A 13,200-nucleotide genomic window follows, 5' to 3' on the forward strand; every position below is an offset into this window, starting at 1 on the left:
GTCAGATTCAGAAGTATGCACTTTCAAGAGAAAAGCAAAAGTAACAAATTTATCGAATGACTTCAGTTCTCCCCAAATAACCCTTCTCTCTATAATTTAGGTCAAAAATGTATGATGACACATAATACCTTTTTTTTTTTAATAGCTGCTTTTCTTTCTTTCTTTATATATGTAGGAGCTCGATAAAGAACTCCCAGTGCTTAAGCCGTATTTTATCGATGACCCTGAAGAAGCTGGAGTGAGGGAAGCTGGCTTAAGAGTCACATGGCTGGGACACGCGACAGTGATGGTGGAAATGGACGAGCTCATCTTGCTCACGGACCCCGTCTTCAGCGCTCGGGCCTCCCCGTCGCAGCGCGTGGGTCCCAAGCGGTTCCGTCGCCCCCCTTGCACCGTCGGTGAACTGCCCCGGGTAGACGCGGTCCTCATCAGCCACAACCACTACGACCACCTGGACCACAGTTCTGTCGTCGCTCTGAACGAGCGGTTTGGTAACGAGCTGAGGTGGTTTGTGCCTCGGGGGCTCCTGGACTGGATGCAGAAGTGTGGCTGTGAGAACGTGATCGAGCTGGACTGGTGGGAGGAGAACTGCGTCCCCGGACACGACAGGGTGACGTTTGTGCTCACGCCTTCCCAGCACTGGTGTAAGAGGACTCTGACGGACGACAACAGGGTTCTCTGGGGCAGCTGGTCTGTCTTGGGGCCCTGGAACCGATTCTTTTTCGCAGGAGACACTGGTTATTGCTCTGCTTTTGAAGAGATAGGAAAAAGATTTGGACCTTTTGACCTTGCAGCTATTCCTATTGGAGCGTATGAACCAAGGTATGTAGGTGTCTAAAGAAAGCATTCCTGCTACATGATAAATTAACTGGACTCCGAGTGATCTGTGGTTTTTTGTTTTAATTAATTAATTAATTAATTGATTTAATTTTTTTGGCTGTGTTGGGTCTTCGTTTCTGTGCGAGGGCTTTCTCCCGTTGCGGCGAGCGGGGGGCCACTCTTAATCGCGGTGCCCGGGCCCCTCACTATCGCGGCCTCTCTTGTTGCGGAGCACAGGCTCCAGACGCGCAGGCTCAGTACTTGTGGCTCATGGGCCCAGGTGCTCCGCGGCATGTGGGATCTTCCCAGACCAGGACCCGAACCCGTGTCCCCTGCATTGGCAGGCAGATTCTTAACCACTGCACCACCAGGGAAGCCCTGATCTGTGGTTTTAATGGTGGACTTTGTTATACACTGGGTGGGGGGTTGTTGGGCCAGTCAGTTAAAATTTTTCTTTGAATTTTAAAATACTTTAATTACAGTCATATCAGTTAAATAATTATTGTAGTTACTGAAATTATATTACCAAGAAAAAAGGACGACGGTTTAAAGAATTACTCTGCCTAGCCCGAAGTTCGTGTACTGTTCCGACTAAATTTAAACCTATCGGCCAGTACTCAAACCTGACTCTTGGTCTTTCTTTCACATGGAGGATACTCCCTGTGAGTGGAATGCACCCATGCCCTGTCCTGTGTTTAGTGGAGAAAAGGCAAGGACTTGGCCTATAGCATCAGTCCCTTGTGACGGTCTTATTGCAGGCAGCACTGAGGTTAGTCTGCTAAAGACATTGCTGCACTACTTACACTTGCCCTGCAACCTCTCTGTACTGATTGCCTGTCTTCAGAGCACAGAGCAGATAAAGGTCACACGAGCACTTGAGACCCAGGAGACCCATCTGCTGCCTGTGTTTTCCTTAATACTGCCTATTTAAGGAAAAAAGAAGTGATTTCCAAGAATTCAGTTAGATTTCAGTCAACTCTGGTTGATATGTACAAGTTAAGAGAAAATAAACACTAAAAGTAACAAAGTAGGGGCTAATTTAAAAAATGTTTTATTTTCTGAAGTGCACGCACAGACTCTCACAGAATGGTATGTAGGATGGCATTTTATTTAGGCGATCCTACAAACAGAAGAACACTGATACATAGATGAAGTGAGCAAATCTGATCATTGGTTTCCATCAGATTGTTATACTTACTTCATTAACTTTTGAAGTTCACCAAAACCATTTCATTGCTAAGTATATTAATGCTTATTTCTCCCTTTTTTCTAGTTTCTTCATTCAAGGGACTAGATATTTTTACCTTACTAAATTATTATAAGCCAATAGTAGTGCTTGAATTTCACTTTTCCACATAATTCTAATTCTGAATTCTAATGAAACCTCTTAAAACATCAGTCAACCTGTTTACAAATCAATTTTATATGGTATTGATCCTTATTCAATATATGTTCTTAGTATACTAGAATACTTCTTACTTGTAATTGTGAAAATAAAATTTTCATATGTAGAAATATACAGACTTGTCATATATAGGTGATGATAAAATGTGTACAGCCGAAGTACACAAATGCACTCACATAATTCCCCCTTGCTGCTTGCACTGCAGCTGTCTTGTCACTAAGATGGGAGAAGGATGGGGAGGACAGTATTTGCTCTAAAGAATTAAACTGTAGTAGCCTCTACTCTGTATTCCAGTTCTCTAGTCAGTTCTAAAGTTTTATTTTTATTTTATTTTTTTTTGGCTGTGCCGCACGGCACGTGGGATCTTAGTTCCCTGACTGGGGATCGAACCCATGCCCCGTGCATTGGAAGCCTGGAGTCTTAACCACTGGACCACCAGGGAAGCCCCAGTACTAAAGTTTTAGAAATGTTATCAACAAAACTTCAGAGTAGTCTATAAATGTAAGATGATCACACCCAACACGATTTTCAATAATCTGCTTAGAATGTTTTCACCCTTACTTTTGGGATCTCCTGTCATTGGGCATTCTATCCAAGTCGGTTAGGATTTTAACTTTTTATTTTAATTTGTATACCAGAGTAAACATTTTAAATTTATTTCAGATATGAGGGTAGAAAGGAATATGTCTATGCCTTTGATTTGAAGTAGGAGTTTTTAAAAAATCAAGAGAGAGAAACAGCCAAAACTGTTTTCATCTTGCCCTGAATTCTAAGTGTCAGGAGATAAAGCAGAACAAGTGCTTCTCTGATCTCTTGTTGAGAACACAGTGGCTTTGTTTTGGGGCTCCCATCAGGCCCGGCAACTCCTAACAGTAAATAACAACCCTTGTGCTGTGCAGATGGATGAACTTTTCCATGACGTGTTCTACAAAGTGCAGCAGCCCCTCTGCTGAATCCAGATCCCTTAATCTTCACTGCAGTGTTCATTGCCAGTAGCAGACCCAGGATATAAATAATGTGAAGACACTGTTGTTTTTCCTCTTCTAAACTGCTGGCTGGGGGGGCTTCCCTGGTGGCGCAGTGGTTAAGGATCCAGCTGCCAATGCAGGGGACACGGGTTCGAGCCCTGGTCCAGGAAGATCCCACATGCCGCAGAGCAACTAAGCCCATGCACCACAACTACTGAGCCTGTGCTCTAGAGCCCATGAGCCACAACTACTGAAGCCCGCGTGCCACGACTACTTAAGTCCATGTGCCTAGAGCCCATGCTCCGCAACAAGAAGCCACCACAATGAGAAGCCCGTGCACTGCAACGAAGAGCAGCCCCCGCTAGATGCAACTAGAGAAAGCTGGCGCGCAGCAACGAAGACCCAACACAGCCAAAAAGAAATAAAATAAATTTATAAAAATAAATAAACTGCTGGCTGGGAAAGCAAAGGATCTGCCTGTATGTAGTACATTTTACTTTTGTATCAGAAGTAATTCTTTCTCCTGAAAGTGTTGGCTTTGTCAGCTCCCTACTCTTTTGGAAGAATTCTATGAAGTAGCTGCTGTACTTCATGCTTTGAATAAATTTTGTCTTGTTTAATCCTCACAATACCCTTGTGAAGTGGGCATAGCTTCTATTTCACAGACCAGGAAATGGCAGCTGGAGAAACTGAAGCAGCTCCAAAGGCATTCCCAGGAATCGGTAGAGCTGGGATTCACGCCCAGGCCCCCTGCCTCCAGAGCCGTCTCTTCCCAGGCATGAGGCAGCCTTTCACATTGCTAAACTCTCTCCATTTAGTCCCCCTTATGTACCCTTTCTTCTTGCCAAACCAAACGCCTCACTCATCAGTTGTACGGTATTTAAATAAAATCCTTGAATAGTAACTGGATTTTTTTGCTCCTGATTTTACAAATTATACACTAATTTTTGTTTCCTTTTCACTTTAGCACGTTAAAAAAAAATTGTTTCAGCAAGGTTATTTGCAACTGGAGTTTTGATTTCTAGTTCTTTACCCATTATTCCGTTTCTTTCATTCATACCAGGATTGCAAAATATCTGCTTTTTAAAGTAATAAGATATCTTCAGAATAAATCATCAGTAAAATAAAAATACATGTGAAACAAAATCCTACTATTCAAAGGGAAGTTTTGCTTGAGACTTAGCTACTGTATAGCAGTTTGTACAAGACAGATTTTTGCTTATTTTTTTCCAGCAGAAAAGTGGACTGAAGGGAGATGGTTTTGCCTACTGTGATTTATTCCTGTGCAGAATGTTAAAGGTTGATTACATGAAGCAGTAATTAGAATTTATTGTATACTTAAAAGCCCAGATTTAATAAATTACTGTGTTTTATCAGGTGGTTTATGAAATACCAGCATGTAGACCCAGAAGAGGCTGTAAAGATTCACATTGATGTGCAGACAAAGAGATCTGTGGCAATTCACTGGGGAACTTTTGCCTTAGCAAATGAGGTGAGTGTGATTGTGGTAACAATAACTCGTTACGTGTCTGACCGGTGATAGGATTGATCACTGTGCCCTGCACTGTGTTCAGAAACCAAAGTACAGTCAAGAACCTGCATGGTCGTCATGGTCATCAAGTGAATTAGGGTGGTAAATCATATTAATTAGTAAAACAATATTTATATACAGAGGAAAAAGAAATCCTCATTGCATGTTGTTCTTCTGGCTTATTTCTGTAGTTAATGAAGCATGTGTTTATGTAACGAAAAATGTGTGTAGCCTTAGTAAATAGAAAAATGAACCAACATGTCATCCCTCCCAAGGGAGGCTTTTGTTCTGGCAGAAGATACAAGACATGCACGTAATTACTCAAAGTGTTGTAAAGTGGGACAGATAAAGTGGTCTCAGAGTCAGGGACTGTTACTAATTGGAGGGATCAGGGAGAGCTTCATGGAAGAGTTGACATTTGAACTTGGCTGTGAAAAGGCAAGGAGGAAGGCATTTCAAGAGGAGGAAAGTGTGGGATTGGAGGCAGCAAGCATGGGGAATAGTGAGGAATCGGTTCAGCCAGGGTATGGATGATAGGGAGGGCAATGGGGGAAGTGAGGCTGGACGGCTTGGAAGTTTTCAGAAGTTATGTTATTCATCCAGTGAACACTGACTTGGTGTCTGCTGTGTGCCAGGCATTGGGATAAATGGCGGTTTTATTCCTAGACTAGTACAGAAGAGCTTATTTTTCCTTAAGGTAGCTGAACCCTGGAACTCTGCTACTAGCCAGGGTTGTGGGATCAAGCAGAAGCTTAGCAAAAAGCATTCTCTCCTTTCCTCGATCCAGGGCCTGCCCTAAGCAAAATTTAGAAACAGATGACTGAACTTGGCTTCTTCTATTTTGCTGTGTGTGGCATCTTCCACTTTCCAGGGCCTCTCTGCAGGAACCCTGTGCTTTCATGCTGTTTTAAGCACTCCCTCTCTGTCCTATTTCTGGCCTGCCCTCTCCCTAGTTGCATCTTATTCCAGAATTAATACACTGCCTGCCCCCTGCTGACTCCCACCCGATCAAAATTCCCATTCCGCAATGCTGTGGCCCTGAGCCACACTGTTGGGGGGCAGAATGGAATCAGTAAATGAATGTCCACGGGCAGGGGAAGGGTGAAGGAGAATATGAGTGTGTGTGGTTTGTGTGTCTGTGTATTTGGAGAAGGGGGAAGTTTGACACTGGTTTCCACTGGTTTACCACTATTATTTAGAGGCAGTGTCTTATTCCGTGTGTGTGTATGTATGTGTGTTCCACATGTATATAAGTAAATTTAGATATATGTATGTCTGTGTTCTATATATAACATATTTCAGCAACTTAGATGAAGTAATAGTATTTTACTAAACCTTGCAAAGAGAAGAATCAAGGATGACTCCTGGATTTTTAACTTGAGTAACTGGAAAGGTGGTTATGTTCTTTACTGAGATGGGAACATGAGGAGAGGAGAGAAAACCTCAGTCTTTAAGAGTTATTGTGTTATTCAGCCTTCAAGAATTACTCCTGTTTTAAATCTAAACTTCATTTTTATTTCTTAATGAAATATAAAATACACTCTCATTTAGTCTTTTTGACATTAGTTGCATAAATCTGAGAACTACGAGTTTGCTAAATAAATTATCAAGTACATGGAATTTTGGGGGAGGATGTTTAGCCTATGCTTTGCAAACAGTTTTAAATGATTTGCATGTAAATAGTTGTAATAACTGCTTACTATAATATAAGCAGCTTAAGGATGTCATTGACTTGGCGACACTTTAAAATTGTACATACAGCAACATCTGATTTATCTAAGGAATGATGAGTGAATTTCCTAAATGATGTATTTAAGCACTTAAACTTAACTGACTAGTTTTGGTAGAAACAAACTGTAGGCACTACATAATACGTGTTAACTTCTTAAATGACCAGGGTCTTTATTTTGAGTCTCTTCTGTTGGAGTAGATCAGAAAACAGTGACCCCTTTGAAAGGGAATGTATGAGCTGCCTGGGGCTGGTTGCCTGGCCCTTAGTGGGTCCACACTGCTGGGAGCTTCTACTTTCACCACTTACTTTTTCTTTTCCCACATCTTTATTGGATTAAAATTGCTTTACAATGCTGTGTTAGTTTCTGCTGCACAGGTATATGCATACTATATCCCCTCCCCATCCCACCCCTCTAGGTGGTCACAAAGCACCGAGCTGATCTCCCTGTGCTATACAGCAGCTTCCCACTAGCTATTTTACACATGCTAGTGTATATATGTCAGTGCTACTCTCAGTTCGTCCCACCCTCCCCTTCCCCCACTGTGTCCACAAGTCCGTTCTCTACATCTGCATCTTTATTCCTGCCCTGTCACTAGGTTCAACAGTACCATTTTTCTAGATTCCATATATATGCGTTAATACACGGTATTTGTTTTTCTTTATGACTTACTTTACTCTGTATGATGGACTCCAGGGCCATCCACATCACTACAAATGACTCAGTTTTGTTCCTTTTTATGGCTGAGTAATATTCCATGGTACATATGTCTCTAATCTACTACCTTGCTTTATACATACTGTTTGGTCCCATGGCTATTGGGCATTTTTACCTTCCCTGCAGGATTAATGTGCTTGCACTAAGAGATAGCTATCAGTCACTCAGAGGCTTTCTTGCCTACTTCTAGAGCTCCCTTCTAGATGGTTGAAGCAGGCAAGAATTGACCTATGAAGAAACTTGGAAAGATACTGCAACATCAAAATCCATACTAAATTATAGCTTATAACTAAAGTTACAGTTTAGGAAAGACATTATTAGTGTCGGGCAATTGTGTAAGTGTACTGTTGGCCAAGACTTGTAGAGAGAGCACAGGGGAAAAAAAAATTAACAGAACAATTATTTTTCATTGGGAAAGAATTTCATCATTTTGAAATCTCTTAAAAACAATTTTGCAAGGGAAGCTTCTTGACTTAGGCTATTATTTACAGTTAAATTTCATGGGGGATATATTAGCAATCTCCTATATGCATAAAAAAGACTAAAAGTAGATTCCTGTTGTCAACTAACCCATTAATAAGTGGCTATCGCGAGGAATACTGGGTAACTAATACATAGTTAACCTCAGTTACTCAGTAGTCAGTGGGAAGGCATCCCTGACCCTCTAAACAAAGCCATAAGCCTAGAAGTGAGCAAGCGGGGAGAGACGACCCACGTGTGGCCAGTAACTGTTAGCAATCTGTACATCTGAAGCCACAGAAAACCTGCCTGGTTTTCCTAGTGCATCACTGGCTGACCCTTCGCCCTTCTTACTCTCTGCTGCTAGTTCCTCATCAGCAGTGAGTGCCTTAGGACTCAGTCCAGGGGCCCTGTTTCTTCTCTAGTTGGTTACTCCCTTGGGGATCTCATTAGTCTTATGGCTTTAAACACCATCTATCCACTGTACCTCTCTAGCCCAGGTTTCCCCCTACAATCCATGTTTATATATCCAACTGCCTACTTGACGTCTCCACTTGGATGTCCATCAGGTACCCAAAACTTCAGTCTAAAACCAAAGTTCCTGATCTTCCCTCAAAGTCACTTCTCTTAATCTCAGTAAATGGCAACACCCTCCTTCCAGTTCCTCAGGCCAAAACCTTTACTCTCTTTCTCTCATATCCTCCCTCCAGCTTTTCCCCACATGCAGTCAGCTCATCCTTTAGACTGTATTTAGACTTTGAGTACCTCTTACCCCGGTCACTGATGCCACACTGCCCCTTACAGTCTGTTCTCAACGCTGCAGAGGGCAGTGACCTTTACCCCTTAGATCAGATTGTGACACTCCTGTGCCAGAAGGACCTGCAGCTTTCCATCACACTCCCAGTCAAAGCCACAGCCCTCACAGCTGCCTACAAAGCCTGGTGCAATCTGCTCCCTCAGGTCTTTGTTCAAAGGTTGCCATCTCCAAGAGGACTTCTTAGATGGTTGCATTTAAAATTAAACCTCCACCCCTGACACTTACCAACTATGTTCTCCCCAGAACATGTCACCCACTCAGATACTGTTTTCCTTATTCATTTCTTCTCTGTCTCTGTACTGGGAGGAAAGCTCTAGGAAGGCAAAAGGGTTTTTATTTAGTTCACTGACCTGGCCGCTCTCTGGGTGCCCACCAGCCACTGCTGCACGGAGGGTGGAAGCAGACTTAACCACCGGCGATCAGAGTAGAGACTGCTGGATTTTTATTTCTGCTTTAATTTTCACATTTTATAGCTTTTCTAATTGAAATTGGGGGAAAAACCCTTTGTGTAATAATACCTGTTTTTTTTCCTTTATTTGCTGTAAAAATAGCTACTATACACTGTAAAGATTTAGCTCCAAAGAGAAATAACTGGTGAAATGATTTCCTTCATACCTCTTGCTTTCTTTAACTATAACACATATTCAAGTGGTTTCAATTTATTTGGTGAACATTTGAGTATGTTGAAACATTCTTCAACAGTGTGCTGTCTTTACTTTTTGTTTGTTGTTGTTGTTATGAAAAGGTGAGGAAACAAAAGGTAACTCCACCTGTCAAATCTGTTCCTCGAGCCCCTCTTCAATCCATACACTACAGAATCAGTATTTGGTTGGGGCTTGGGGATGACAACCCTTCTTCAGCCAAAACTATTTTCTCTAGCGTTTGCTTATACACACGTACTCTTCCTTATAATCTAAGTTTCTGTGTTCTCCCAAAATATTGGTAACACTAAATTCTTTAGCATTGATTCCATTTAGACTGGGATTTCATGTAGGGAAATAGTGATCAGAGTTCATGCAGTCTAATAATGTTCGATCTAAGTTGGCCAAATTTGACATGCATGGTGTTAACAGATTGATAAATATGACATTTCTATTGGCTTAATGATTCTATATTAGAAAGTGTGATTGACTCATTTGCTAATGCTTCAATGAAAAGGAAGAGCATTACTTTAAGTAGGCTATGTTGGTTATTTTAGTTTGAACTCTTGTTTGAAATATCCCCCCAAATATATGTATGCTTAATCTTTTTCCATTTTTGTTTCTCTCTGCCCTTTGTCAGCATTACTTAGAACCTCCAGTGAAACTGAGTGAGGCTCTAGAGAGATATGGACTTAAGGCTGAAGATTTTTTTGTCTTGAAGCATGGAGAGTCAAGATACCTTAACACTGATGACGACAACTCGGAGTAAATGTGAGCACAGGAGCTTCTAATGAAAAAGGCATCATCTGATATAAACCTAAAAAGACTAAGAAATTCATGAATATTACGATTTTTTACATTTGGAAACAGCTTCTGCAGGTTTGTGTTTATGTTGCAACCTGCTTACTAATATGATTGCCAGTTCTTATAAACAGAGAAGAGTTCGAGGTGGGTCATTTAAATAATGAAGGCTAATGTGGATTTTAAGTCATGTCTCAGTGACATAAACATTGCAATGGAATTTTTTTTACTAAAGCATTCTACTTTAGTGGTAGAGTTTTGAGATTATGAAAAACTGATTTTAAAAACTCATTTCTGTTCTTCTCTTCTTAGGGGCCTTCTGCACGGTAAGTCAAGGCTGTCTGCCTACTTAGATTTTCTCACAGGCCTGCACATAGAAACATATTTCTTACAGTCATGTTAGAGCAAATGATGACATTGATTCCCCACATGGTTATATGCCAAATGTTAAGTGATTTATTTTTTTAAACATAAAAACATAGGAGTTTGGGCTAAGTTACCATTTTTTTTATAGAGAGGAATAATATACTATGTGGCATATCTACAATCCCCAAATCAAAAGCCCTCTGAGCTGGGCAGAGGAAGAGGAAGTGTGGTTATGAGAACATGATTTGTGAAATGTTCTATTTTTAATCTAAAAGTCAGACCTGCTCAGCACAAATATAGCTGCAAGGAAATAATTTACAAAGATAAATGCAGATCTTAAATGTTAATAGACCATATACTTTGAGTTAAATTTTATTCTTTCCATATTCCATCTTCTCTCTCTATATATATACTCATTATTTTTTCTGGTTTCTTAGCTCAAACCCCAGTATGTCAGTGAGCTTATAAGAAATATTTTCTGTTTTACATGATTCTCTTATATTTTTATATTACACAATCCTTGAGCACGGTTCTACTTTTATTAAGCCAGTGTGGAATATTAGTGGTTAAAAAAGAGACAGTGATTCTGGGAGTCCACTGCCCTGAGTTTTAGTCCTAGACACGCTCTACACGCACTCCATTACTCTGAACCTTCCTAAATGAGAGAGCTGATTAGAGGCCCCTTCTGTCTTCCCAATCCAGCCTCAGTGAAATGAGGTTTCCTACACCAAATGCTACCCAGGTAGTGCCCTGTAATTTAGTTTCACATATATATGCACGTTAGCCACTTAATCTGAATTTTAATCCTGCTTCCCCCTTGGATTTTCTGTGTGCCCTAAAACAAGTCACCTAAGCTCAGTGTGCCTCAGTGTCCTCATGTGCAACAAGAGGATGATTTTCACCTACCTCCAAAAACTGTGAAGAATAAATAAGTCTTTTTTTAAAAAAAAAAACACTTTGAAAATATAAGGGAGAAAATGGTATGTTAAGATATCACTGCCTAATACAGATAGGTAGATTTGAAAGTGGAAAATAGGCTAATGCTTTTGATGATATATATTCAAGCATATAAGGACACTAAACATTGAGGACTAACAACTTTATCTCCCACATTTTGTAAATTTGGAGAGTAATAGCCAAGATAAATGTAAATAATATTTATCAAAATTTAGCATTTTTATCTACAAAGATGCAAATCTGTCAAGGGGAAATGTATATGTAATATAGGTGAATGTATATGATTTGTGGGCACTAAATCACAAAAAATTTCCCCATAAAATAAACCTTCAGGAAAAAAAAAGACACTTTTTCACTCCAAAGGAACATTTAGCAAACAGATGGGAATCAAGATGTTTGGCTTATGGTGGATTAGCTTTGGCATGGGTTGCCCTAATACTAGCCAGAGTTCTGTGGTCACCTTCCTCGCTGTTGCACGCCAGACGGAAAATTCATCTCTTACCTCTGCTCTCTGAAGCAAGCCAAGCACATCTTGCTTAATTATTATTTCTTCTCCTTGAGTGGCCTTAATGCTAATTTTGTATTCACATGTACTGTTTAACTGAGGGGTCTCCAGGCACTTTAAATTATGTTCTGAGTTCCACTTAATTGGGCCTGCCTCATTTTCTAGGCTTCCTCCAAGCTGTAATTTTTATGACCATTTGCATTCTTTCCACTTTGACATTTTGTTAAGAAGTACATTGAGCTTCATCTCTCCTATCTACATTTTGAAGGGTTTTATGTACAAAGCAAAAACAAATTTTGAAAAATAAGACTAATCCACTCTGTTCCCTCCATTCAGTCTAATACATGTCATAATACCTTTTCGTTTGTCTCATCCTCTAAGTCAATTTCATTTTCCTCTTTGATTAGCCAGCATCCATACCAACATGTAAGATCTTATTGAAATCCCTTTCTCCCGTGATAACTGAAGAACACTTTGAAACCCATTGCCCAAGAGGGTGGGACCATCAATTAGGAGAAAACCCACCTAAAAAAGGTAAGATGTGCCATGACCTACATAGGTAGAGATCGAACTGTGCACTTTCCCTGTGGAATTCTTTCTGGATGACTGCCCCTTTTTCTCTAGCATTTTGACATTTCAAACTCAATGCTCTGATCTCCAGGAAATGTTATTTGTTCAAACTAATAATAGAGGAAAAGAAGAGAGGGTGTTTTAGAATCCAATGCTGCTACCGCACATTGAAATCAAATCTTCGTTTTAATGTGTGTACATTTTGAATATATATTTTCATTAAACAAGGAGGAAGATTAAGCAAAATTGTTATAAAGAAATGTGCCTTTCAGGGAATTAATACTTATGTTTGCATCACTTGATAAATGATCCTTAGCCTTCATAATGTACATTATTACTGCTGTAGCTAATTTAGAATTTTCATGTTTTCGTCATATTTCTACTGTAAAAATATGTCTGTCTCCCAAGTTTCATTTCTGTATCAGGATAACCCTGAGAAAGCACATTTTTCTGTTTGAGGATTTGTGACTTCCTATGGAAATCTATGTATTTACAAATGAAATTTAAAGTACTCTTCTCTTAAAGCTTTGCCTTAAATACATGAATAGGAAAGCTTCTGCTTACAAATTGATTTACTTAATAATAACTAAGCATGGTGGTGGTTATGAACTTGAATATTACAAAACCTGTGGGGGGGGAACCTGGCTGAATTCAAATACATCAATAAATTGTTAGAGTAGCTTATGGGATAAAAATACTATTAAAAATAACTGCTGAGAATTTTTCATATCTTGTAATTTTAATCATGTAAAAATATGGGTGAAAATTAATGAATAAAACTTCTTTCAATTAAGGGGAGAAAATAATCCTGTGACAGACATTTTTCTTCTTTATTTAAAAAAATTATGAAATTTATGCCCAGAGTAAAAAACTCAAACACTAGAAGAAGGTGTACATAGAAAAGTCATTTCCTT

The 13,200-nt window shown here is 39.9% G+C and overlaps 2 protein-coding genes across 8 annotated transcripts in view; one reads left to right on the plus strand and one right to left on the minus strand.

Moving 5' to 3' along the window:
• Positions 1-13,092, plus strand: part of NAPEPLD (N-acyl phosphatidylethanolamine phospholipase D) — an 84,577-nt gene extending 71,485 nt beyond the window's left edge. For 5 of the 6 annotated variants that reach the window (XM_082473583.1, XM_082473582.1, XM_082473579.1 and 2 more), the window contains 3 exons: positions 176-822; positions 4,570-4,684; positions 9,728-10,969. In XM_082473583.1, coding sequence (XP_082329709.1) covers positions 176-822; positions 4,570-4,684; positions 9,728-9,856 — 891 coding nt within the window. In that variant the 3' untranslated portion in view covers positions 9,857-10,969. Of the gene's footprint in view, positions 1-175; positions 823-4,569; positions 4,685-9,727; positions 10,970-12,123 lie in introns of those variants that run through there. The other variant, XR_014266954.1, reaches the window with a different exon arrangement.
• Positions 1-13,200, minus strand: part of ARMC10 (armadillo repeat containing 10) — a 55,178-nt gene that overhangs the window by 3,857 nt on the left and 38,121 nt on the right. The gene's annotated exons all lie outside the window — the stretch shown is intronic.

The sequence above is a fragment of the Balaenoptera physalus genome (assembly GCF_965194825.1).
Source record: "Balaenoptera physalus genome assembly, chromosome: 8".
In the NCBI taxonomy this organism is placed as follows: domain Eukaryota; kingdom Metazoa; phylum Chordata; class Mammalia; order Artiodactyla; family Balaenopteridae; genus Balaenoptera; species Balaenoptera physalus.